Below are 26934 nucleotides of genomic sequence, written 5' to 3'. Positions count from 1 at the left end.
CAAGCTCATCTATCTGTAAACTGGCTCTAAAACCATCCAATGATTGCCTTTTTTCTACCTAGCAATGGAACAGTTCACCTGAATGTAGCAACGTCTTGAAACACCTACTCTCTATTTTCCTAATTGCTGCTATGGGTTTCTGGCAAAGTTTCAGGCAGCTCCCGGCTGGGCGTGCACTCCCACCGTTATCTCTCCATTCCTGGCATTGTGCCGTCACAACTCCAACTTCCGTCTCAGTAGTGCCTCCAAGATGGGCTACCTGGGAGTCCTTGCTCAAGTTCCTGCTGGCTCAGAAAAAAAATAAAAACAAATAAAATAAAATCGCAGTGGTCCAGTTATATGGGTGTCCTCCGAAATCTGTCTGCCCAGGGATAGTGTCTCGGGCCGCAGCTGTGTAGTCTGTATGCGTACTGTGCTCTTTCTGTGAATAACATTCCGAAGGAAGCAGAATTACTGGATTCAGCCACAGCCAGTTTAGACCTACTACAAAATCGTCAGAGAGGGGGGTGGGTGGCACTTGCTCCCCCCCTACTGTGGGGTGTTACTTTGATGAGAGGCGGCAGCAACCACAAGGAATGCTATCTAGTGTTCTTCAACAGCACAAGCCACCCACTAGCGATGCCGCCATCTTGGATCAGTCCCCACTCTTAGTTCTTTACTTGGGGAAAGGAAACCCGGGTAAAAATAAAGCTAAAAAAAAAAAAAAAAAAAAATCACATAAAAACTACCCACCAGCCCAATCTTACTCTCCTTCTTGATGTCTTGCCACGTTCTCGTACCCAAGGGAATCTCTGCCAGTCCCTCTCTTCTTGCAACACTATTCTGCTCCTTCACCTTTCTCCATACACTGCTGCGTGCTGATTAATTCCCCCCTCCTAAGCTCACCCATCTCAGGCTCAGGACGCCCCCGTATTAGCTTCTGTCTTTCCTCCCTTTCCTGCATACTTCTCTATCAGCTTTGCTACATCTCTTTACCTTGTTCTACGGGGTTTCCCTCCTTACCACCTTTCCTCTTCTCCCCTCATCTTCCTCCTCGTGCCCCAAGTCTCCTGCTCTCTCCGCTCTCTTCCAAACACACACAACCTTCTGCTCAACCAATGCCCTTAAATAAGGCTGTAGCCCCGCCTGCCAGAAGTGCCCTGATTTGGCAGGATTCCGGTGTGCCTCATTCTTTCTGTAAAGTCTTCCTGCCCGGTATTCAGGTCCGCCCTCTCATGGGATGTCAAGCTGATCGGAGACCTCGCTCCCATCTTGGTTAGGAGTATCACAGATCTGTGCAGAGAGCCAAGCATGCTGAAGCTACACAGACCCGCTCTGCCCCGTGTGTGCCCAAGGCCATCCCAGAGGGGTTTCTTCTATTAGAACAAATGCACACGTAGACAAACCCATTTAGTATTTTTAAAGTATTTCTGCCTCCCATTTTGCCCGAGTCTTCCCACTAATTTGGGGTTCTACGGTCATCAGAATGCAATAAGGAGGTCATCCTGTCACAGTCCCTTTAAAGAGCGGCCCCATATTGTGCTGTCATGTTGTGAGTCTCTGCCACCGACCGGGGCATAGCGGGGTTGGCCTGGGGATGTTGCCCATGACACCGCCAGGTGAAGCTTCACTGCACACCTTTGCCACCCCAACCATCACCCCAGGGGCAGACAGGGAACCTCATCCCATCCCTGGGCTGGATGTGGGTTTTATGGAACGGACATTGCTCTGCAAACCGAATGAGCAATCTCAATCCATTAGCACTCCCATGCGTGATGAGTAGAGCTTAAATAATATACAACAAGCAATAGTTCTGTATTTGGAATACAATTAAATCCACTAACAATTCATAAAAACACAGATTTCAATCATGAATAAAAAGAAGCTTTGCACAGCGTACATCTAGTTTATAATTCGTCATTGAACGTCCGTCCACCTTTAAGAGCTCAACAACTGAAACATAGATTTGTAGACGCATCTTCCAATAACTTTACACCAATTACAATAAAAGGGGGAGCAATACATGAATTCACAAGTTTTTCCTGCACTAGATCCCTTTTTTCCCCCCTTCAGATATCCATGCAAAGCTCATGGAGCCGCTTGGACAGGGTCACGCTGCAGGCACGAACACGCTGGTCTACACTGACAAAACCCCCTGGCTTTTAAAATCAACAATTAGTTCTTAATATCACTGTATTGCTTACAAAATAAAACAAAATGCACACCTGTCTCACGCTGATCTGAACAGATGGGACAAAGACCTGCCAGGTTGGCATCACTGTCTATCAGGCAAAGCTGCTTCCATTGGTAAAGAGCTCAGCCTCAAACATACTAACCAACCTCCTCGCTTATATCGTATTCGTCCATAACAAATAATTCTGAGTCGTATTAGGACCAACTCACATTGCAAGATCTATAGCGAGAAAAGAGAGCAGTGTAAACATCATAAAATCGCCCCTTTCCACTCTGATAAAAAGAGATGTTTGCACCTGTGGGAGGTTTGAGAGTCGGGTAATATGGTACCGAGTGACGCAGAGAAGCCACACAGCCACGTAGCAGGAACTTGGCGAATGCAGCCGCGCTTCCTGCCTGGGTGACTGACGTGCGTCTGCATAAAGTAGGTGATGAAAAGTGCTGCAATGCACTCTAAAGCCCATGGTAAAAAAGCGTCTGTTTTTAGATGGTGGATGTTTGCGCCATTTTTTTACCCCACAGTTGGCTTGTCTGGCTACCTCTTCAGCACATTATGCAAATCCCTCTTGTGAATTTGCCCAGGATCGGATACAGCTAGACCTACTGGTTTTTGAAAAATGTAGTGTTGTTCCTTGGCCAGGGTAAGTGTAACTGGGTCTCTTTCCCCGCCCTGCCAGTCCTGGCACACGTGGGTTGTTGGTGGCGGACACTTCCCCTGGCGGCCATGCGGACACATTCACCAAGTACGTTAAAGGGCCTTTCTAGTCCCAAGGCCTCCAGCACGGACTCATGAGCTCCCGGCCGGTTCAAAAAGTGGGTGGGGGGACAGGGGTGTAGAGATTGTTTCCCTTGTAATGCTCTTAAAGCGGCTTGCATCCATCAAATGGCACAGATAAACTAATAGTCTGATAAACATACATGTAACTGGGATAAGTATATGCAAAACAAAGGCAGGCGGCTATAATTTAACAACAAAGTGGCTGACCCATGGCACCAAATGATGCGCGAAAAGCCACAAGCTCAGTTCACAGTCACGCTCGTCATAGTGCCTTGGAGACTGTGGGCCTCATTCTAAGTCGGCCAGTCCAGTAAAATAGTGCTGGTATTCATGGATATCAGCACTTTACCAGATGACTATAGGTTTGCTGGTGGGGCACCCGTGTTGCCTCTAGCTAAGAGCTGGAGGTACGCCAGGCGCACAACCAGCAACAAAAAGCCATTACCGGCACAACAACAGCAAATTCCCTCATGGAGACCTATGGGGATTAACGCAGTGCCAGTAACACTTGTTGGTATCCTGGTGGCTCTACCACCAGGATACCAGCAATTTTATATTGAGGCCAACTGAGTGGTAGAAGAGGCACTTTGCATGAGTCTAACAAAAAATAGCAGCCAATACCCCAAAAGTCTTGCGGTCCAGCTCTCAAATTCACTCCATGTTTACAGGACGTTCACACAAAATACAGAGCATCAGAATTGGAGGGAGTTGCCAGTCAGTGGTTATCCTGAAACCAGTTGGTGTTTGGGAAATCACAGGACCTTACTTTGTGCTCCCCACCCACCCCACACCAGATATACGAGTCATTCTCCATAGAGAGAGTGTGGATTGGTCCATCCACGCACACCCTCTCGGTAAGGACGAAGCAGTGTCCTCATTGGACCACAGCTGGCACACCCTGGAGTCATGCAGTTTGGTCATGCGCAGTTACCAAGCAACGCTAATGCTAGGCTTGGACTGCCATGGCAGCGTGAACGTCTGATCGCGTTCAGAGTAACTACGCTCATCTTTGGGGAGGACTGGTAAAGAAAGTTTTTTCACGCTCATGCTGCGGTTCTCTAGGAATTACGTTTCGTGGACTACAGACTAGACTGTTCTGTCGCCGCCACCCTGCCACATTTCAGCTCAACCGGAATTCACATTCCATTTCAATTATACATGTTATTGTGGTTTCAGCAATTTATGCCCTCTGCCTCCTGTAGATTGGGTTTTGATCTGCCATGATGCGGGACATTGGTAAATTTTTGAAAAACTGATCGCAAATTTCTTCGGTGACTTTGATCCCTCATGTTTTTCCAGGCAGCACAGCACTCCGGTTCATGAAGTATACAACCGTAATGTCTGACGTTTATTAATCCTGTTTGGCCACACGGGCACACCCAGTTGCAGGGGAATGAAGACCCTCATGCAGAGAGGCTCCTCTTGAACCAGATATAACTGGACACTAGGTAAGAGGCACAGAGGCTCTGCCCGGGACTCAGTTCTCCAATCATTTAATTTCTCTTCATTTAGCATCACGTTAGGCTATCTGTAGCCATGACGTGTTAGTCCCATTGTCTTCTTGATACACATTGTGTTTTTCCACTCTCTCCCCCCCCTACCGTTTGTGTGCGTATTTGTCTTTCCATCCCACTTTCCTGCCCGCCCGGCTTTCTCCTGACCCTTTGTACCCTATAGCATGCAAGGTTACCTAAGCCCATTTAGCAAAAGCAGACCGCTCCCGTTTGAAAACCAGGACTATTGACAGGCATTTTGCCAGGCCCATCGATCCACCTCTGCCACCGCGGCGGGGATCAGCTTTGAAATCCAGGGTTCAGTTACCCCTCACAGTAAGACTTGTCCGCCGCTAATCGGGGGCCTTTTTGATTGTCCTACCAATTTCCCAAAAGATTTTTTTAATTGACTTATTCCCATTTTTTGCTTCCACCCACACATAGCCAGCCCTTTAATTTGTCTTTTTAATTTCTCTCATAAACTCCCTACAGGGTCCTTAAATCACACCCTGAAGAAGGTGGTTTCACTTCCTTTTCTTGCTACCGAAACGTGACAGTGGCGGCTCACACATCCACACCCACCCTCACCATCTGTGGACTTCCGTCCTGAACTTTGCTCAACCCCTTGCTCCCCCTATTCGCGTTGGCAGACCCAATGGGGGTCAACTTCCCAGAATTGACATTTAAGCACATGATATGAGGAAGTGTATTGACCGCCATCTATTTCTACGGCAATGTTTCCTAGTTGTGTCCAATAAATGTAAATGGCAGTTGGATGAGGAAATGGAATTATAACCACATAATGATATATATGATATGATATATGGCATTTATAACACGCCTATACACAAGTGTTTCGAGGCGCGACGAGGCAAGGGAGGGGGAACAGGGGAAGACAAACAGCGATCCTACTAGGCCAAGTGTCATTCAGATCGCGCAAGTGCATGGTAAGAGGGAAAGTGCAGTACATGGGATTATAGAATAAATAAGAGAATATTCCAGCCCCTTAACTGCAGAACTATTTGTGTTCATCCTGACGATAGATAAATGATTTTCTAAGTTTTAAGCTTCATATATTGTTCTACTTTCTGAACTCTTTGGAGACCAATTTCTTGGCCATTCACAATTTCTTTAGCACTGGGTTTTGTCTATTCATTTACACACACTGTCTTTTTTTTACTCCTTTTAAAACATTTAAGTGTGGCTCTTCCACAATATTGTTTCATACCAACATTTCTAGGTAATGACACATGTATTTTTGAGCTGTTACTAATCTAAATTCAATATTTGTACAGCATGCCATGAACCACTTTTTGATTTTATGTCGAATTTAAATTCTTTGGAAAAATAATAATTCCCGTTTTCTCTCACCCCTGGTTGTGTCAGGGTGTTCTTTAGCAGATGACATTTCTTTATTAGGATTTGGTTTACCATCAATAACGTTTTCTTAATTTCATGATATTGGTATCAATAAGGTGGCAGCAGTTCTCTCTCCTTTGATTTACGTATCAGTAGGGCCCACACTGCTGCCTGTCCTAACAGGGCACCCCCATATTTTTTTTGTTTGTTAGAACAAATAAGAAGGCATGCCTAGTGTCGCTCTTGCAGGGCTTTGATTGTTTAAACGCGCGAATATAAAAAGATACACATCACAGCGCAGGTGCAGCAGGGCATGGTTGAATATTGACCCCGAGCAATGAAGTGGTTAAGATTCTTGCAAGGCGTAAAGACACTCCTTGGTATGTGTCCCTCCCTCGGGTCACACTGATCAAAGGCAGAGGTGCCAAGACAAACAGCAAGTTGCCATGAACACCTTTGAGGTGCTCTGGACGCTATCAGACACGCCCCGGTAGGGGGCGCATCAGGCCGGTCACAGGTAGCACGTTGTTAGCCCAGAGGTAAGTCGTAAAACACAGGAGCCAGCGCCAACGAGCACAACAAGATGCAAAATGGCAACACCGCCGTGCGTGCGTGCGTGCGAGTTCCAAAACCACACGTGTCAAGCACATCGCGCTCTAAATGGCCGACAAGGGCCATCGACGCCATGTTTCTACGGGCTTGGAAGACGTATAATCAGGTAGTGCTCGCAAAAGGGCAACGAATACACCCTCTAATGTGTTTGGCTTCAATTACAGGCTTCAGCAAAGGTCATTAGGAGGGTTGGGGCAGCAGATAATGTAATCAGCAGCCTACTTTCGCTGCGAGCACGGTGGTTTGGAATCCAAACACGCCCTGCTCGTTCCTCGCACGCTCTCACTCACATCCGGTAATTAACCTATCAAGAAGAGTGACATGAGAGGTGGGCAAGTGCCTCTGGTTCCCAAACCCATTGCATGTGCAAAGATCGGTGCAGTCTCGTCTCTTTATAGGCGTCTGCTGAATGCCCCGATTTGTAAAGGGTTGGCCACAACAGAAATACTTACGGCATGTAAACTGCACAGAAGCACACACTTGTGCACCCAATTTGCACCCCAGTCGATCTTGGAAATATGGAGAACACTTCCCTAGCGTTGGGAATGGCTTTGCCTTGGTTAGGCTGTGAATGACTGTATACCTCTCAATTTAGGCTTTAGGCGGGGGCAGGGCCGGCCCTAGGATTTGTGGGGGCAAGTGCAGAGCCCCTCAATTTGTATTTGATGACATCACAGCAAGCGACATCACAAGATAATGACCACTACATATGTAGGTTGGAGAGAAAACATGGTAACAAAACAAATATATAGATAATTTGAGAGGAACATTTCCAATAAAGTATAAAAGGTGGCCGGTTTAAGCCCAACCATTTTAAAATGAAATATTCCAAACAAAACAAAATCCAAGCATGAGATGGGCGCTTATATCGCACTTTCATGTGTTCTTGTGGGTAAGCGCCTGCATTGGAAACATGACCGCCCGGTGTGAAATTCTAGTAGCTAAACACTTGAGCCAGCAAACTTATTTTTAAGGCTGGACTCAAAAACACCGAACCAGGGTTTGCGTCCACCCGTTGAAAAAAGTGGGCGGACGCTGTCCACCCACATGCATCGACTTGTGCCCTGAAAATCAGTACATGGCCAGAACCAGAGAACATCTCCCCTCCAGTCTCCAGGACGACAACCTCTCTTGTCACATTCTTGGCAAATATTCAAGGCTCACTTGCAGGCTTCATATTCAATGCGAGGAAAACTTTACATTTTAATTAAAGACGTTTTGGATTGGGAAATATAAACATGTGGAGATAAGTCAAATAGCTAAAACGTTTTTGTGCAATATGTTTAATTGCGCTGGAGTAAATCACAGATTTTAGGCAGCCAACTGCTGCTTTGCATGTGCTTTCAAAATAAAAATGCCCCTTTGCAGTTCTTAACACGTTAAGAACGCCTTGTCCACCCACAACAATGGTCTGTTAAAAAGGCCATCACTAATAAATCGTGCCCACTTTTAAAGTGATCAGCAGTGCTTACGAGGTTGCCCTGCAGTGCATATTGGGCAGCTGGGAGCGGGCGCATTTGTCTCGCCTGCGTAGCAGCAGGAGGTTGACCTGCAACAAAAGATACGCTTCCCCTTCATGCAGGCTGCAGCCTGTGTCGCCCATGTGCTCTGAGAGGACTGCAACAAGAATAGGGACTCTACACTGGCGTAACGGGGGCAGCGCACCCTCCCACCCCCCGCAGTGTGGGGGCCCCACCACCACATGGCCTGGGAGGGGGCACCCTTGAACTATAAAAAAAACTTACATTTTTTAAAGTTACTCTGCCTTCGTAAAGAAATTATTTCTGTTACATCGTAACAAATAAGTTCTTTATGAAGGCAGAGGGACTACAAAAATAATCTATTTCTTTTTGAAGTCTGCAGGCTCTTCCCACCCCATGACATGGAAGCCTCTATGCTGGAGGCCTCCATGTCATGGGGTGGGGGAGCTCTACGACTTCAAAAAAAAATATTTCCATTATGGTGTGGTCCTTAACGGAAATAACTTCTTTATGAAGTCGGGGTGAATTCAAAAAGAAAGCATTTCTTTTTGACGTAATAGGGCTCCCCTCAACCACATTTGGTGTGCGTGTGCAAGTGTATGGTGAAAGGGTGCACACTTTTTATAGGTGGCTGCCTGTGTGTGTTTATGGTGAAAGGGTGCACAATTAAATGTATGGGTGGCAGGGTGTGCGTGTCAAGTGTATGGTGAAAGGCACCCTTAAATATATAGGTGGCTGCCTGTGTGAGTGTATGGTGAAAGGGTGTACTTTTAAATGTATGGGTGGCTGGGTGTGCATTTGTGTGTGTGTTGAATGGTGTGTGTTCTTGTGTTCAGGAGCAAACAAAACCTAAATTTCGGGGGCTGGAGGGTGCAAACCCTTCAAGTGTTGGGAGAGGGGCAAACTTATTTGTGTGCAGGCATCCAACTTCTTTATGCATTCTAATGAGACTATTCTAGAGCAGCTTCAATGTTACAAGCAGTTACTCGATCCTTTAAGTCTGAAAGCACCCACTTATGGACTGCTGTGAGAATGAGCGGTCTCCTGTCCCCGCTCCACCCTTTCAATCACTTCCCGGGCATGCAAGTACTAAACCCACATCAAGATTTCAAATGCTAAAGAATTATGCATTGGAATGCAGGTACTAACAGTGAAATGCTTTACGTTAGTAATTGCTGGGCCTTTGTTAACAGTGAAACCCAGGTGCCGTTTAACATCTATGTTCTGTTCTGTCTGGCAACCGGCTCAGTAGGTCAACCAGGTCAAGTCAACATAGCCCAAAATGTCAAGGGGAAAGGGGTGGTGGAAGAAGGCTGCCAGTCAAGTCAATGGTGTTGTGCCACTACTTGTGTTTAATCCCTTGGGTACTTATTGGTAATTTCATTACTCATAGCCCTATTCTTCCTCATCCCAGTACTTGTGTATGAGGCACTTTGACTCATACACAAGTACTGGGATGAGGTCGAGGGACATGGAGGTAATGCCTGGCTTAATTGCCTGCAATCTTCATTACTCCTAGTCCCACTCTTCCTCATCCCAGTACTTACCTATGAGGCAAGGAGCTTCATAAGTAAGAACTGGGATAAGGAAAAGGGGTGTGGAGGTAATTCTGGGCCGAGAAGCTGATTTAGGAGGTTGGGACAGAGGGTGGGATGGGGATTGTGCGATAAATCCTCATGGTCATCCACATCCAGGCTAAGCAGGCTTACTATGTGGTATTACGGTTTAGAGAGGCATTTTGGTGCAGCCAGTCTAGTAATTGGACTGGCATGATTTACTGTAATATGTTATTACGTGTCTAGACTGGTCTACATTGTGCAACCAGTTGGACATGTTTTCATTGTGGCATGGCATTTTTAATAGCAAAACATTATATTAAAGCATTAATGTTCCTGTGCACTATTGGTGACTTACATGTATTGGATATTTAGATTGGTGTTACCCGACAAAACAATTGCAAACGCTCTGGCCTTTTAGCCAATTCTTCTCGGAAAGTGTGTTGTATAATGCATTAATTACATAAACCGAAAGAAGGTCTCGGGTAATGGTGAACCAATGTACCCCATCTAATCCTCATGAAACTCAGAGAAAAGCCTTGGAACAAATGTATGCAGGTTTTCACACTACATAACAGAGAAGGCAGGGAGACGCACTGAGCAGCAGTTACCACATTCTTCATAAAAGGACTGACGAGGAATGCTACGTAACGCACCAACATCATTGGTTAGCACACCCCACTCGAGAGTAGGTAATTCACCGGCAAGGATTGGATCAGTGTGATGAAATGACTACTGCCCCACAGGAGTACAGGGATGAGTAGTGATTGCTAAGTTCTTATTCAGTCGCAAACTACTACTAAATCAGCAATGATATCAATCATAAAAACAGACCCCTGACAAGTAGATCTCCTTTGAAGCTAGTGTGGGCCGAGGGCAGGCTATCCTCTTCAAGAGGAGGGTAGGGGGGGCTAGCAAGGAAACATACAAAACAGCAATAGTACTGTGGTGCCAAAATAAATAATTCTCCAATCAATGTTCTATAAAAATACAAGGCTTTAATGAAATTAAAGGAAAAATCTACTATTAAAAACACAACCCACCCCTGAAAGTGGCACTCTTCCTATGAAGGTAGAGGTATGCAAGTAATTGTCTTTGCAGCAATGTTAATCTTTAGGTATACCATTTTTTTTACAGAGGTAGAGTGTTGGGTATTAATTTTCAATAGGGCAGAAAGAACAAGGCCAGTGAAACAGGCCCACTTAAGATAGCTGAGAATATCTTATTTCCTGGCTTCTGTGTGCTTTATGCTTTGATTCAGATTCAAGGTGGTTGAAGTGGTGCAACAGGATTCAGCAACACAATGCAATTCAACAAGCCGCAATGACACTTGCATCATAGAAGCTTGGAACATGCAGGCAATGTTTGGTCCGGCATAGCCAGCAAGCACTCAAAGTGGGTTGAAATGTCAGAGCGAGCCAGAGGCAGCTTTTTTAGTTACTTGGGTGCTGTGAGGATCCGTCAAGGGTCTCGGAGGACAGGGGAGTCCTTCTGCCCATCCCAAAAGGAAGGTTGCCATGAATACTTGAAGGATTGCCACTTCAAAAAGGTAGACTCCTGACTACCAGTTTCCAAGCAGCAAGCATGCCTTTTCCAACTGGTCATCTCAAATGTTCCTCAGAAGTGGTTGAAGGGAGGGTCAGACTTCCTCCTAGGAAAGCTTTAGCTTTACTCCAATGGCAGAGGACATTGGGTAAACTGTACCCCAAGATTGTTCCACCAAAATCCTTCTGGATTCCAAAGATGATTCAACTATGGCACAGCAGATTTTTCTATTTCAAGCCTTCTCTAAGGTGCTGTGACAAGTGTTTGTGGGCCTACGCATTTCCACGTTGGTGGGGCCCTTCACCGGAGTGAAACTTCTCCCCTGGGCTACAATACATTTATACTATCCCAGTCTGCCTTGCATCAAAAAGACTCCAGTCGTCGTCCCCCTGGTGCGATTTCCTCATTATAGTGGCAGAGCTTCCTTTGTAGCAGTAGCTCCCACCCGGCCCCCTGGGAGCATGACCTCTTCCACTGGGAAGGTGTCAAGCTTTCCCAGAAGAGAACAAAGGGAGTAGGGCTAGGCCGAGCATCCTGTTGTCAAGGAGTGTGTACCGCCCACGCTGAGTACCTGGCCTTTTTTGGTGATCCGTCATGACAAGTGGATATGGACATTATGTATTGTGGGGAATCCGCTCGGTACCCTGAGCAGAGCGAGAAGCTGGTGTTGCCGCCCTGACACCAAACACCACGTGAGCACTTCCCCTGTATTACTGTGCCATGAGAACAGTGTGAACACTGACAGGGGAAGCAAGGCGTTGGTTTGGCCACAGGTATCCAGACCTCCAGAGATGTCACAAAGAATGCAGGCTTGAAACTGGAAGGGAACCAGGCAAGGTAAGGGTCAGGGACGTCATTTCACCAAAATGCCAGGGGTAGCGGAAGTGACATCACAGTGCCACACCCCCAAGAGTGACATCACAGGAAGTGATGTCATTTGACCACACCCCCACAGGAAGTGATGTCATTAGAGCACACACCCAACAGGAAGTGATGTCATTAGACCATGCCCCCACCATGACATCACAGGAAGTGGCCTCATAAAGCATTATCCCTCAGTGCATTAAGAAAAAAATGGTTACAATATCAATTATTGTATTGTGACATTTCATACAAGAATGGATCATCATATGTAGCAGTGTCAAGGTCCGTGTTGCCACGTGAAGTGTATGAACCACAATCCCCTCTTTATGTGGATCTGCCCTGTTATTTCAACAGGACTACAGAGCGAAATCACATTCTGGGGGGACAGGGACGGATAGGCGGGCACAGGGATAGGGGAAAGCCAGGATAAAAGGGGAGAGGGAGAATATTTCACCAGAAAACATGTATGGCATCCTCAGTTTTTAATGACTTTTGCTTGTGTTACTTTGGCTGCCAAAAGATTAGTTCAAAATGTGTTCAAGACATACAGTGCATTACCGAGTGATACAAACTTCAGTACCAAAAGCCTCATCAGTCCATTCCCCATATTTTCTGGGGGAAAAAATCCTGGCTCCATTTTGCATTACTCCCACACTCACCAACACTCTTTATATGCCTAGGTTTCTGTTCCTAGCACCCATTCAAAAAGATGTTATATCCATGATGTCTACTTTCTTAATATGCAAAACAATAAAGTTGCTAATCAAGTTGTTTCAACATCATGTATAACAAGAAGCTGGAAGTTTGGGACAAATAATTTGCACATCTATCTTTGTTATTACACAGCTTCATTCATTGCATGTTTTAAATCACTGAAAACACAGTGAAGATAACTAGATTTTTCAGGTTGGCATTATCTTGCATTCTGGGACTCATAGTTCATCGTTCAGGATGTGAAAATGAAAGCCAAAATAATATTATTTTGGCTTAACATTGCTATAAGTATTTACATGTTGTCATGTGGCTTTATTGCGCTGTGCTTTTTGCAACTTATAAGTACACTCTAAGACATTATTACTGACGTAACAAGTGTTAAAAAACACATCAGTTAAAAACTGAGGCTGGCATCATTATCATATAGTCTGCCAAACTCTAAGGGGACCTATTGGAACTCCTAAATTGAAACAGCTACAGCTGCTAGCCTATGCTATGCACGCTCAAAAATGGTGAGAAGGAAAGTGTACATTCAGTTTCTCCGTTATTTGAGTGGCAATGGGAAGCCTAATGTAGTGAACTGGCCCCAGAAAGAGTGTGTTCAGAAACAGGATTAATTACCACAAGTAGCACTGTAAAAACAAGAGCAAAGTGCCTCAAATTTAGCTAAACTATAATAGTTACAGCAGCAGATCAAAAAATTGTAACTCATCATTGCCATGCACCTCATTGGTGGTGAGTCAAAGCAGACTGAAGACATCACCGTTTTGTAGCAAAGAGCCACATATGTTGTGATTGTAGGGGATGCTTTCAATGAAGAAAATGGGCCCCTGCTGTCATAATGTGAAGAAAACCAAGCACCTCAGAATTAGTAAGTAAGGTATATATAGAAACAGTGCAATATCACATGTCCAGTGAGTGACACAATCTGCTCTTGTCTTAAGTCACCACTCCTTGTGTCCTTGCTTCTGCCTCGTGCTGGGTGGGTTGTGTGACTTCAAGTGGCCGAATCCCAAGCCCCAGGCTCACCCCACACCATGTGCATGACTGGACATTTGGTGCTGCGTCAAGGCCGGCTAGGCGCATGACTGGCTTCCGCAGCAGCCTGCGGTAGTGGCCTAGAAACAACAGGTAAGAGGCAAGCTCTGGGCCCCTGCTCCAGCCCCAAGGGTCAGCCTCAGGAGAACCCTCTCAACCCAAAGCAGCAAACTTACTTGATCAGCACGAGCTGAGAGAGCGAGAGGCACAAGCTCAGCCTGCCTCACTAACCTCAGCACCGGCCCAGACCCACCCCTACCCCCTGCCCAGTACAATTTGTTGCAAGTGCACCTGTTACTATTATAATGATGTGAAAACCAATAGGAGCCGCTGCCTCGGCATCCTGATTGGCACCACGTTGGCGCTGGCGCAGCGGATGGCTGGGGCACTGCCAGTACCAGCACAACCTAGCTATGAAGCATTCATCAAAGGAAAGGTAACACTTAGGTGTTAACTTTCTTTGATGAATCCATCCGCTCTGCGACCTGGCTGCTGGAGGGCCGCAGCCTGCAGACAGTGAAACAATGTGCGTAACGTGCTGAAAGTAACACGAGTTACAGTATACACCTCAAAACCGGCCCCAGGTGACTAATGAAACCGGCCCAGCCAGGGCCTCCAGAGCCTCCAATTGTTTCGACCACGGGCCGAACGGCCGATTCCCCAATTATCCGACCCTGGAAAGAACATGCAGAAAGATGTGTGAGCTTGCACTTCAGGCACAGCACCGAGACGGAATGAGGGCAGCCGACGCCGACAACGGCTGGCTCCTCCGGCAAGGAAGGCCCCTACTGGTGTGTGCGGCAGGTGGTCCCACCGCACATGCAAAACATAAAAAGAAGAAACAAAGAAATCAGGACTCCCGATTTCTTTGTTTCTTCTTTTTTTGTTCGGAGAACGAAAGGCTGCTCCTCCGGGGGAGAAAAAAATAGGGACGCCCTGGCCTTGCCACATCACAGTGCCCTCCTGCTCCTGCTTGGGGGAGAGAGGTGCGGCAAGGCACCACAGCGATGCCAGTGGCTCAGGCCCTGGGGAGGACGGCGAAGCACAGACCGCTTTGGTGCTGCGGCTGCCGTCGGCACCAAATTAATTTACTAACGTGCAAATATGTGCCGGCGGCAGCGTGCAAGCTGCCACCGGCACATATTTGCACGTTAGTAAAATTAATTTGGTGCTGCCTGCCGTCGGCACGACGGCACTGATTTAATTTTACTACATTGCGAATATGTGCCGGCGGCAGCTTGCAAGCCGCCGCCGGCAAATATTTGCACGTCAGTGAAATGAATTTGGTGCTGCCTGCCGTCGGCGGCGACCACCACTCGACTCACTGACTCACCTGCTCGAACGAAGTCACTGGCCTGGCCTCCTTTTCAGGGATGGATCGACGTGGATGCACTGCAGCCTGCCTGGTCCGCCTGGACACAACAAACTCAGCCTCAGCAGCGAGACGATTTCGCACGTGCAATAAATAAAATGGAGGCCAACACAAGCGTCGCAGCACGCTGTGGCCACGCCCCCTCCTCCTCTGATTGGTCAATGGCCAGAGGTCGCAAGAGATTGACAGGGGTCGCTGGGCAATCGCCAGCGGTCGCTCTTGCGACCTCTGGCGACCCCCAAATGACGTCCCTGGTAAGGGTTGGCAGGTCGGAAGGGAGAAGGGTCATGCCAGCGGAAAGGATGATCAGGCAAGACAGGGCAAGAACAGGCAAGACCAGAGAGGCAGGACAGAGCAGGACTAGGCAGGCAGGTAGGACAGAGCAAGCTCAGTGGGAACTGGCAAGACAAGGTTGGCAGGGAAAACAAGGAAGGGCAACAACCAAAGGGTGCTGCCAGAGCGCAATAAGACACGCTATGGAATCAGAAATGGAAATTTAAATACTCCTACAGCACGAGAGTGAGGCTCCCTGGTGCTTGGCTGGCATTTTATCCGACTAACTTAAGTTTCGCTGCACCGTACATGTGTGGGAGCCGGGCACCTGCGCATGGGTGGTAGATAGAACATTGCAGTGCCCACGAAGCGCAAGTGCCCCGGTCTGGGGTGCATCGTCAACCATCCGGCACCCAAATGCCACCGGGAGTATAGGCGCCAGGAAGGGTGCTGCAGTTGGTGTGTGTGGAAGGATGTAGTGAAAGTGTGTGTGAGTGTGTGGCAGGTGCAAGGCACGGAGCGTTGTGGAGTGAGAAGAGGGGTGATAGGCGCATAGCTAGCGCACGACAGCTGTTACCCCAGACCCTGACAGTGATGCACAAAGCTCTGAAAGTTGCAGGTGTCACTGGAAAACAAGTAGAATAAAAAGATATCAAATGGGCTTTGGCAATTTTTAACAATCTCACCAGAGGCCACTGCATCAAAAAATGGATAGCTTAATTTTTATATTTAACCAAACTGCCATCAGGCCATGCGGATGTACAGTTATACATTGATGCTGGTTGATTTACCTTCGAAGATATTGACAGTTTTATTCCAAAAAGACCAATGTGATGCTTAGAATAATTTTGGTTCTAGATATGCCAGCAAGAAATCCTTTGAAAGCCACCTACCTGATATGGTCAGAAATGTACCTTCCAATTTGAAGGAAGGTATTGTAACAGATTTGGCAACCACATGAGTTCCCATTTTGTGAGTGAACAAAACTTTGTAAAAGTGTAACCCAATTGCTGCTAACATGCAGCTGGCATGCCAATTACCAATGGCCAGCAGAAAGTAATAAAGTTATATGGATGTTGGTAAATTCATTCATACATCCAATTGCCAGCAGGCCTTTTGGATGCAAATCCACCAACACCAGTTATTTTTTATTATAACAGAGCACCGTCTGAAAGCATGACCGTTCAGCAGATCTAACTTTTAAGGCAAAATCCATTTACTAGACCTGCTAGTATTTAAGAAACATCTTTCACAATCAGACTTTCGCAGAACACACTACATGGACTTCTAGCACATGGCCATTTCATTGGCTGGAAGTTAGGATAGATGGTCGTAGAGACAAACGAGGATAGGGTGAGAGTTTGGCTGGGATGTACGAGAGGCAGGGGGGAAGATTGCCACTAGGGAAACCCTTGCGGTACACCTGTGCTTGTGGTATTAATCTGTTAATAAACCTTGCTTGCTGCATCGCTTTCATACGATACGATCCCTGGGCTTGAGACCAAGGACAAGTCTTGCAGTTCTGTTTTGGATGAGTTGCAGAGTAGCCAAGAGTGAAAAGCCGTTCGGGATAGGGGAATGGCTGCTGGTCTGCCCGTCTCCGCTCAGACCAAGGAAAACAAATCAGGTGGGCTACCTGTGCCAAGGACCAGGTCCAGTGGGGCAAGGTGACTGGCACCAAGTTCTTCGCAAGGCTACTATCCACAACCTCCCACCAAGTGGAATCCCCAGACAGAGTTTAATTGCGGGGAGAAGCCCTCCAGTGGACTAGGTCCAGCAGAGCACAATGACTGCCCCTAAAGGCTGGTGGAAGGCCGCCATTAGCGACAGTCTGTGGTAAAGCACCTGGACAGTGCACTGCGCCAAGTGGGGCTCACACTGACATGAGCCATCTAAATGAGTGGCTCACATTGAGCAGGATATGATATGGCATTTATAACGCACCTATACACAAGTGTTTCAAGGCGCGACGATGCAAGGGAGGTGGAACAGAGGGAAGATGGAGACAATGATCTTACTAGGCAGGCCAGGTGAGATTGCGCAAGTGCAGGAGAGGGGGGGAGGGAAAGTGCATGGGGAACGGGGGAGTGGGCAATGCAGTACATAGGATAACAGTAAAATAAAGACAATAAATAACAGTGTGGCCGGCAAGGTGGCAAGTTCAAGGGTAAGTGCAGTCATCAGGTGCCAAGTGCTGGTAGGGATCTTTAGGGATACAGAGACAGTCCCCGAGTGCAATGATTGCCAGAGGGGCAGTGCAGGTGTGCAACTGGTGGGGAGGGGACCAGGGCCCGAGATTAGAGGGTAGCCAGGTAACCAGTGCAGTTTCAGTTTCAGCCAGGAGATCAGTTGGGGAGAGGAGGAAGGAAAGCAGAGGCAAAGAGGAAGGTCTTGAGGTGCATCCGGAACCGGGGTTCTCCTCAAGTTTCAGAGAGGCAAGGAGGCTGTTCCAGAGGGAGGCCCCAGGAGAAGAAAGGGATCTACCACCAACTTGTTGCTTGGAGAAGCGACTGACCCCAAAGGAGTTGGAGGCGGATGAGCGCTAAGCTCAAGAAGGAAGATATTTAGGACGAGAGAGTTGAAGGCATTGAGGCCCCAGTCCCCAGAAGGCCCTGTGGACAATGCATAGGGTTTTTAACTTAATCCTCGCCGCTACTGGGAGCCAGTGGAGAGACTTCAGTCCTGGAGAGATACGATCCCTGGGTTTGAGGCCAAGGACAAGTCTTGCAGTCCTGTTTTGGATGAGTTGCAGAGATTAGAGGCAGGCAGATTTAGAAAGAAGCTGTTGAGTAGTCCAGCCTAGAGAGAACCAGAGCTCTGGAGACAGTGAGCTTCTGGGGGAAGGAGAGGAAAGGACGAATACCTCTGAGGAGGTGCAGCTGGTAGTGTGACTTCTTAGAAACGTCAGATGTAAGGAGAGAAGGAAAGTGTGGAGTCGAAGTTGACCCCAAGGTTTTTAGCCTCACAGGTGGGAGCAGGAAGAGGGCCAAGAGAGGCCAGCCAGAGAGTGACAGGAAAGGAGGGAGCAGGCGTGCCGATGAGGAGAATCTCAGTCTTATTGGCATTAAGGCAGAGATCATTGGTGGCACACCAGTCCTGGATAGCAGACAGACAAACAGAGATGAGAGCAGGAGAAGAGGTCTGCCTGTCTCAGCTCAGACCAATGATACAGTAGTCGGCCCATTCAGTGAGCACGGTATTCTAATTAGATGGGATTCTTTTAAAGCAACTGCTTATTGTCACACAAGGTGCAAAAAAATTCGAACTCTGGATTTATCCTTAACGGGGAGTCATTCCCAATACCATGGCTGTCAAGCAATTATTTTGTATTGCATGAAAGTTACCCATTATAGCAAGATTGAGAATTGTTTGGGAGAACTGAGGCAATGACCGTGTGCGACATCACGAGATCCAAAATTATAATAAATGTGAAGAATGTGCTTTTTTGATGCATAATGAATTAGATCGCCACACCACAGTCAAATTACGTTGGATAACAGTGTTTTGCTGGAAACCTACACTTTTTAAGCTTTTAAAGGGGGAAGCCAGGATGATGTCAAGGCTAAGAAACCCTTTAATGCTCATTTCCCCCCCCCCACACCCATTTTCTTTGGTTTTTGTACACATTTTTAGGGAACTATTCATTAATTTTCCTGTGTTGGGGATACGCCGACAGTACTGCACATTTACTGTTGCAGGAGCAATTATAGTGATCTCCTAAATGTCAGACAAGTCATGTTTAAAAGGGGAGCACCACTTTTAAAGATAGATTTCCACCGAGTTAGACATTTTACAATTCCAAGTTTTATCTACTAGGCCAAAAACTGGACAAACAGAAAATAAACTTCGACAACACATTTGCAATATCTCCACATATCATTCATATTTTCCTTTTATCCATCTAGTCACCCTTACATTCTTGTTTTCCATCTATCCCCTTATTTAATCATCTATCAATTCCCTTCCTATTTTCCTTCCATCCATCCATCCATCCAGCATTCCTTCCCTTGCCGTTTTCCAGTCATCAAGTCCCATCTTTAATTCCTTCCCTTTCTCTGTTCCTCTCAATTTCTTTGTTTACTTCTCTGTTTCACTCTTTCACTGCCATTTACGCCTTTTCCTTTCTTCTTTCTCGATCAATCGCTCATTCTTTCTCACCCAACCCATCACCTCCAGCTGTAGCAGGCTGGTATGACCCAAGTGGTGGAGTGTGATGTGGAGATCAAAGAGTAGGGGCTCATAGCAAAAACCTCAAAGGTTCAGTCAAGCAAAGGCGCTATTTTACAGAACTACTCACATTTGTTATTGTTCGAGCAGCCAATTCTGCATCCCCACCTTGGTCTGCCCCAGGTGAGTGTGTGAGTGAGGCTGGTTACAGAACCAACCCTCAACAGGGGTGCCATTTACTTCTTCTGAAGCATATAAATAATGTCTGCCTTCCATAGGCAAGCATAGTTTGCAAAGTTAGAGGGTAAAATGAGCTAAAGGGTGGCCGACAATGTCCTTGGTGAGCAGTGTCTGTACTCGCAAGACAATCTCTCTTTGTGCTCAAAACATAAAAAGGAGACCAGCACACAGAAACATAAGAGTGTCAAGATGTCACACAGTGGAATGTGCGAGCCCCCCACCCATTCCTGTTTTTTCTTTTGCATTCTGGCACTTCAAGTTTGGCATTTATTATACAAAACAGCAAAACTAGAAATACCTGAGCATAAAGATCAAGACCTGGGCTGGATAAATTATGCATGACATAATATAATCTGAGGGCTCTGTCACATCCCTGGGCATATTCTACAGTTCAAGTGGTCATTTATCCGCTTCTCGTACCTCACTACACCCCACACCATCAATGAAAACTGCTAAACCTTTCAGCTCCTGGGAGTTTCTCAAGCTTTCCTCATTGCCACAACTTACCTCCATTCGTGCCTTGTAGAAATCCACATCGTGCAGCTTCTCCTTGCACCTGGCGAGCTCCGTCTCGAGTCGGTCTACCCGGTTGGCCTTCTCTCGTAGGGAATCCAGTTCATCTCGGTATGTGCGGGCAGCTCGAGCATCCACAGCAAGTTGGATGTTCTGGGTGAAGCATTAAACCACATTGTGTAAAGTAAGTTAGTGATAGTGGGTGCCACAAAGCAAGAAAACACTGACACCAAACACAGTCCTAGCCTATAACTGGCTTACCCCTGGCAATGCACCATTTTAAGGGATGCATAGAATACCCCTCAAATGAGAGGGACTGTTAGTACAGGAGGAGATCTAACATGTGCTATATTTTTCCATTTATTTGCAAATCTTTAGTACGCTAGACATTCTACAACCTTTTCCAAAAACATGACACATTCAAGGCTCCATGTTTGGCAATATAATTTGACTCCCCTGCCTTTCCAGAACTCTTCACCAACTCCCCGCAGGGGCGTATGCACTCTGTGCGCAATGCGCAGTGCTTCTTACTGCAAGACTTTAGGCATCTTTAGAAATATTTGTGGACCCACCAAGAGTCCTCAGTGTGTGCCATTGTGTCTCCTTTTACTGGCTACACAAAGGGTCCTTGTGTTAAAGGGACCTTACATCACAAGTAGCAGGACACAGAGCTCTACAACAATGCCTATGGAGAGCGGCCCGCCACACACACCACAGGCGATGCACTGACATAGAAGTATATCCAGCAGGAACACAGAACTGTCCAACCCAAAAAGTGGCCCAAAACAGAACCTTAGAACACTACCCCCTTTGCCATTGTTAAGGTAGTGAGCATGCACCAGGTGCAGCACCGGTCTATCTTCTAGCAGAGCAAGGCCATGCCTCGTGGGTACTGCACTCAGGGCATGTCAGACCATCTATGCACTGTCTATGGGGCATGGCTGCACTATCCGGGCAGGTCTTTGGAAAGTTACGGTGTGCTGCTAAACATAACTGGTGAATTTCAGTTTACTTTAGTTTCTTTTAGGGTTTGGATCAAAACCATACCGTCCTTTGAACAGAAAACTTTACTATAAACATAAGCACAATTGTATACAGAAAAGGGTAATTTATGGTTGGACCCAACAAGATATGGCTCACAGTCAAACATGTACTAAAGAATTACTTTAGAGACTGGGCGCTAAAATCTAGAAAGGATAATTGTCGATCGCAACGTCTGTCGCATAGCTGCATATTTCCTAATCCTGTATGATCATTGAGCCTGATTTAGATCATCAAGTGGCGCGGCAGTGTGGTTGGGTATATTACCATTTGCTGCCTTTACTGTAAATTGGAGTAAGAGAGCAACGTCCAAATGCCCTTTTTGCCAGGGATTTGTTTAGGACGCATTGCATTTCTTCTTCGACTGCCCCTCGTATATGGTCTATAGGAAAAGATGGCTGAAACCAATTATAAATCACTCAGATGTAGAATGGTGGAGCTCCTCTATTTGAAAACATGCACACTCCCTTTGGTGTTTCATGTTGTTACTATATTTTTGATCAACGCTATGCACAAGAGTAAAAAGTAGGTGAATATGTGCCAGGAATTCGAATGATACATGTACCCATAGGATTGAATGAATTGCCCTGCACTGTATTGTCCCAATGATCTAAGTCTCCTATGAGATGTTAGTATTTGACAATTCCTCCTTTTAACTCTGCTTATTGTGACTTCATGAGGTGTGCTTTTATTGCCGAAAATGAAGTATTTTTGATGATGATGCTATACAGACCCACTTACACATTTATAATCATATAATCAGTTTTTACAGTATCTAATAGGTAGCATTTTACCTTTCTAGAGCTATAAATTACTTAAAATTAAGCTGCTGTTCCTGTTTGATGATCATCAATACACCTTTAAAAGCTTGCTATGCTAATCAGTGTTCTGTACAACTACCTGCTCACCTCCTGCTTTGTCTTTTGCTGCTCCAAAATCAAGCGGTCCAGTTCATGTTTAGTGTCAACCAACTGCTCAGATTTTTCCTCCCTAAACAGAATGTGTGAAAGCAGATTAGATTAAAACATCGGCACCTGAAAATAAAAGTATTATGGTCAAAATCGCATACTTTGTTTTATAGAGGTAGGGGACTCTGTTATATAATATACAACCACCTCCAACACCGGCACCGAACACAAACAAAAACATACCCTTTCATCTTTAATTTGTATTCACACGCATGCTCCTAAATAATTTTAAAAGTCATTCTCCACTGCTTCCGTTTAGCCTACACATGATTGCACGATAGCTTTTCTGTAGAACCACTCGGCTTATATTATTTTATGGAGAATTCGCGGAGTGGTATAATGAAAACTATTATGTGACGAATCAGTTGCAGGGCTGTATGCATAGGGAACAACCTCTACAATGCCAAATGTAGGAGTTGGGGAGAGTTTGGGAAGTGTGGCAGGCCAGAAGGAGGACTCACACCAGGGGACATGTTTGCATTTAATTTTATTTAAATTAAAAGAAAACGCCTCACTGACCCTAGTACTAAAAACGATTTCCCTCCCTAACCAAACTAAACTAAGGTGCTTGTCTATAGTCCATAATAAAATAATAGTCCTCAGTCCAGACCTATCCACTAAACTTGCTGTACCACTTAGCAAAAATGTAAGAGAAATAGTGTTCTGCACTCTTGGTATTGCACAAAGGTATCCGACTATCCCAGGAATCCTTCCTGGGTCTGGATCTAATGGTTAGAAGCAAACAAAAATTCCACTCAAAGAAAACAGTTCTCGTCAGTCTATCAAAAGTTCCTTAAAATTCCCCAAAGTTTGAAAAAAGTCTCATGTTCCTGGAAAACCAAAACGTCCAAACATCTTTCGGTGGAGATATATTTTCCTGATCCCTTTCCACCAACTTGGTAGACTTCTCCACACTTCGACCAACTTTCGGGTGTGTCTGTGTTCCCATGATATCTGTTTTTTACTCTGCTTACTATGACCATGTGGCTCCTTTGGGGTCCCCTGACCCAATATCTCACCTAGTTATTTATGGTTTCTGAGACCCCTCTCAGCTTCTGGTTTCATTCATTTTCTTGGGTCCCTGTGACCCCTCAAGGTTTAGGCTGCATGGGTTTCCCAGACTCCCGTGACCCTTTTCCCCGTCTCATTCTCTCCCTTCGGTCAGGTCCCTGTGACCATTGGATGGGGCTAGGGTAGTCCTTCCCTCTTCTCTTCTCATTCTCTCTTCGCTTCTCCTCCATCTGACCTGGCCAACCCAGGTACCTACTGTTTTGCAGTGCTTGCTTTAGTGAGGATCTGTCTCGTAAGCGATGGGAGCATTCTCCACGGCTTGCTGCTCTTCCATTCTGGATGCTCGTCTTGGTTTTCTCGCGGGCTCTTGGTCTGAGAGCGGAGGATCCCAGTCCTGCCTTCTTCCCTGGGCTTGTCTGCTTGCGGGCTCCGGTACCACCAGATCCAGTACCTGGTCATGCATCCAGGTCTGGTTCGCTCCACTTGGCCTCTGCCTCTCCGACCCTGCATGCATCCTCATCTGGCATACAACGTCTCCCTCTGGCGTCTGCCTCCTTCCATGTTGCAGCTGGCTCTGCTGGCCTGCGCGGCTCTTCCCCTTGCCGATGTTCTCACATCGGAGACTCACCTCAGCTTTGGGTTTCTCCTCTTCCATTCAAGTGTTGTTGGCCCTTTATTCTTGTTCCAGTATTCAGAAGGGACATATTACTCACCACAGGTTGTCAAGCATGTGGACAGTTCAGCATTTCCTTGAGCCAAACACAGAGGTATTGTCAATATGTCTTACTCCCAGGTAAGCAGATAATACCTTGTGTATAGGGAGCTCCCCAGGGGAACGGGGGTCCTTGTCCCCCACCTAACGGGAAATCACTTCCAGTGAGGCCCTGCTTTCCCAAAGCCCTAGGGAGGGGTTTACCGAGTGGGCTCACCTCCCTAGCCTCAAAGGGGGTGGCCACCCTAGAGAAGAAGGGATGCATTCCCCAGATTCATCACAAGATAAAAGTGTACCTACTGGGTGTGACAAAAGACTACTGCTCTGCTGGAATAGAGGATGAGTAATAAATAAAACTCCTACTCAGCACCACACTATTGCGAAACCATCAGTGATTCCAATCAGAGGTGAAACATGCACAGCCCAAAGGTATACCTCCTTTGTCTCTTAGGGTAGTGCAGACTGAGGACATGTTTTACTCTTTGGAAGGTATGTGAGATGGTACACAAGCAAACCAAAGAACAATAGTATTGAGGTATCAAAATAAACAAATGTCCAACTAAGGTTCTATGAACATAGGATCTTTAATTAAACTAACAAAAAAGCACACAAATAATTTAAAAAACGTATTGCCCGATCCCTGTAAAGAAAAACACAAAGTAGTGTAACGAATCACAGGAATTAATCCTTTTTCCCCACGGTTGAAAGCCAGAGATGGAAATGTTCGAGGGGAAAAAGTCAGAAGATTATATTTAAGAAATAACCTTTGGTCTTTTCTCCCCTGAACATTTCTGACTTGGCCCCCCACCCCCACAGCGATACTTACCTTGCTGCCAACTCGCTGTGTCCCTGCGACACCTATTCCCTTTCACTTCCGTGATACGGAACCAGTGCTGCAGGGTCATTTCCTTTATTTATTTTTCCAGGGCCAACTGAGGGTGACACCCCCACAATCAGCACTCACAATATAGTGAGCAATGGTACGGCGGACACCCCTGCAACCAAATGGGGGATTTGTCAACATTTTTCGCCGTTCAGTATTTTCGAACGGCTGAAATTCGTCCAAATCTCCCATTCGGTCATTTGATCTCAGTCTTTTTGGCCGATTTCCAATCTCACTTGGTGTAGAGGCAAGCGGGACATCACTGGGAGAGTCTCCTCCTGTGAGGACAAGGACTTCAGTTCCTTTGAGGAACTCCCTAAAGATCCTCCTAAAAATACCTCTTCAGCCATACCATGCAAGAACTGGTATGAGGTAGTATCAAGTATGAAAGGGAGAAAGGGAGAAAGGGAGAAAGGGAGAAAGGGAGAAAGGGAGAAAGGGAGAAAGGGAGAAAGGGAGAAAGGGAGAAAGGGAGAAGTAGCCAGCCAGTGAGCCAGCCAGCCAGCCCACCCACGTAACCTCAGAAAGGGGAGGAGACTGGAAAGTCCAAAAAACCCACGAATTCTAAACCAGCTGTCAAGCTGAAATCCGAGTGTTGGACACACAGCGTCCTGTCAGCTGTAGAAAGGGAGAACCAGCAAGGTGTGGCACCACCATGAAGAGCGAGTGGTGGACCGGGCGGTTCTGGTATCCACGCAGAAACCAATACACGACTGGGATCACATAACGTCCAGGTACCTGGGATTCCGTAAAGCAATTAAAGAGGAAGATATGGAGCATGAGACAGAGAGAGAGAGAGAGAGAGAGAGAGAGAGAGGAAAAGGAGTTGAACGACCTATTGGAGTATGCATACTCAGCCCAGTCAAGATAACAAGAATATGACAGGGAGAACAAGTGGAGTGAATGATAATAGAAATAAGAGTATTCGTACTCATCCCAGTCAAGGCAACAACATAACCTTGCGAATAAGAGGTGAATGAGAATCATTATCAGAGTACGGATACTCATCACAGTCAAGATAACAAGCAAATAACAGTGAGAACAAGACAAGAAAATGGGAATAGTTGTGGTACTATTTGTACTGGTCTCAGTCAAGACATTGAGAATATTGTCCCGACAGTAAAAGAACTGGATGAAAATCATACTCGTCACAGTCAAAGTAAAGAAGGCATCATTACCAAAGAGAGAGAAACTAAGACAAAACCCTGAGGATAAAGATAAATGAATATATATGAAATGAGGCATACAATACAGAGACTAAAGGCTGCAAACTAAATAGAAGAGAAATAAATCTCAAGAGAGGAATTCAGAAACCTTGGATAACCTTGACCTGGGGAAACAGAAGAGTAACTTTTGGAAATAGAATTATAGAGGAAATTAACAAACAGACATAAGTCACTGATAAGAGAAAACATATCAGTGCAAGACAAAGGAAACACCAAGCTGAGAAGTAACCAAAGTATAACAAAGTATTAAGAGAACACAAGAGACAATATGAAAATCAGTTGTTGAATAGATGTTTGCAAGTAGTAAGAATCTAGGAGAAGGGAGTCATTCTCCTGTCTTTAGTGGATAAGATAGTTGTAGGGTCAGTTAGGGTTAGTTTGGACAGTGGGCAGATTCGTTTACATTCACTGAGGACTGACAAGCACCGTAGCTATTGGTTAGGAAGGGAATAGCCCAAAGTATAATCAGCATTATCCTTTTTCTTTAACGAATACCCGTTTAAAATGTCTTAAAATAGTCTGCGTCCTTCTTCTGACCCACTGCAGAAGGCAGACTTCCCGAATAAAAGGGCCAATCTGGGCTTGTAGAGTGAGGTGCTCAGGTAAAGATTTAAGCAGTAAAACCTCACTGCTATTTAATTTGTCTTTGGAGGGGGGCCTACAGGACACTAGGTTACTTTAAGGCAGATCAGGGGGAAAAGGCCTCTTCAAACACTTTTTTATATTGTCTTCATGGTTCAGCAGTGTCGAGTCAGGTTTCTAGGTGCTTTTCTGCAACTGGTGTTGAGACAGAGTCCTGCTGTCCAAAGGGTTCAGTTTGTCAGGATGTACCTTTCTTTCATATACAGTTCTTTCAAGGAGTAGCATCAGAGACTTTCGAAAACACCAGGTTCATGGCTCATCCTAGGTGCGACCA

The 26934-nt window shown here is 46.1% G+C and overlaps 1 protein-coding gene across 3 annotated transcripts in view; it reads right to left on the bottom strand.

The window, feature by feature from the left end:
- CCDC88C (coiled-coil domain containing 88C) overlaps positions 1–26934 on the bottom strand; it is a 916777-nt gene that overhangs the window by 493921 nt on the left and 395922 nt on the right. For all 3 annotated transcript variants that reach the window (XM_069637440.1, XM_069637439.1, XM_069637438.1), the window contains exons 9-10: positions 22127–22208; positions 20172–20330 (exon numbers count right to left, since the gene is read on the bottom strand). In XM_069637440.1, the coding sequence (XP_069493541.1) occupies positions 20172–20330; positions 22127–22208 (241 nt within the window). The remainder of the gene's footprint in view (positions 1–20171; positions 20331–22126; positions 22209–26934) is intronic.

Source organism: Ambystoma mexicanum, chromosome 14 (assembly GCF_040938575.1).
Source record: "Ambystoma mexicanum isolate Mex_15411 chromosome 14, UKY_AmexF1_1, whole genome shotgun sequence".
Classification (NCBI taxonomy): Eukaryota; Metazoa; Chordata; class Amphibia; order Caudata; family Ambystomatidae; genus Ambystoma; species Ambystoma mexicanum.
This window is presented reverse-complemented; position numbering and strand designations above follow the sequence as displayed.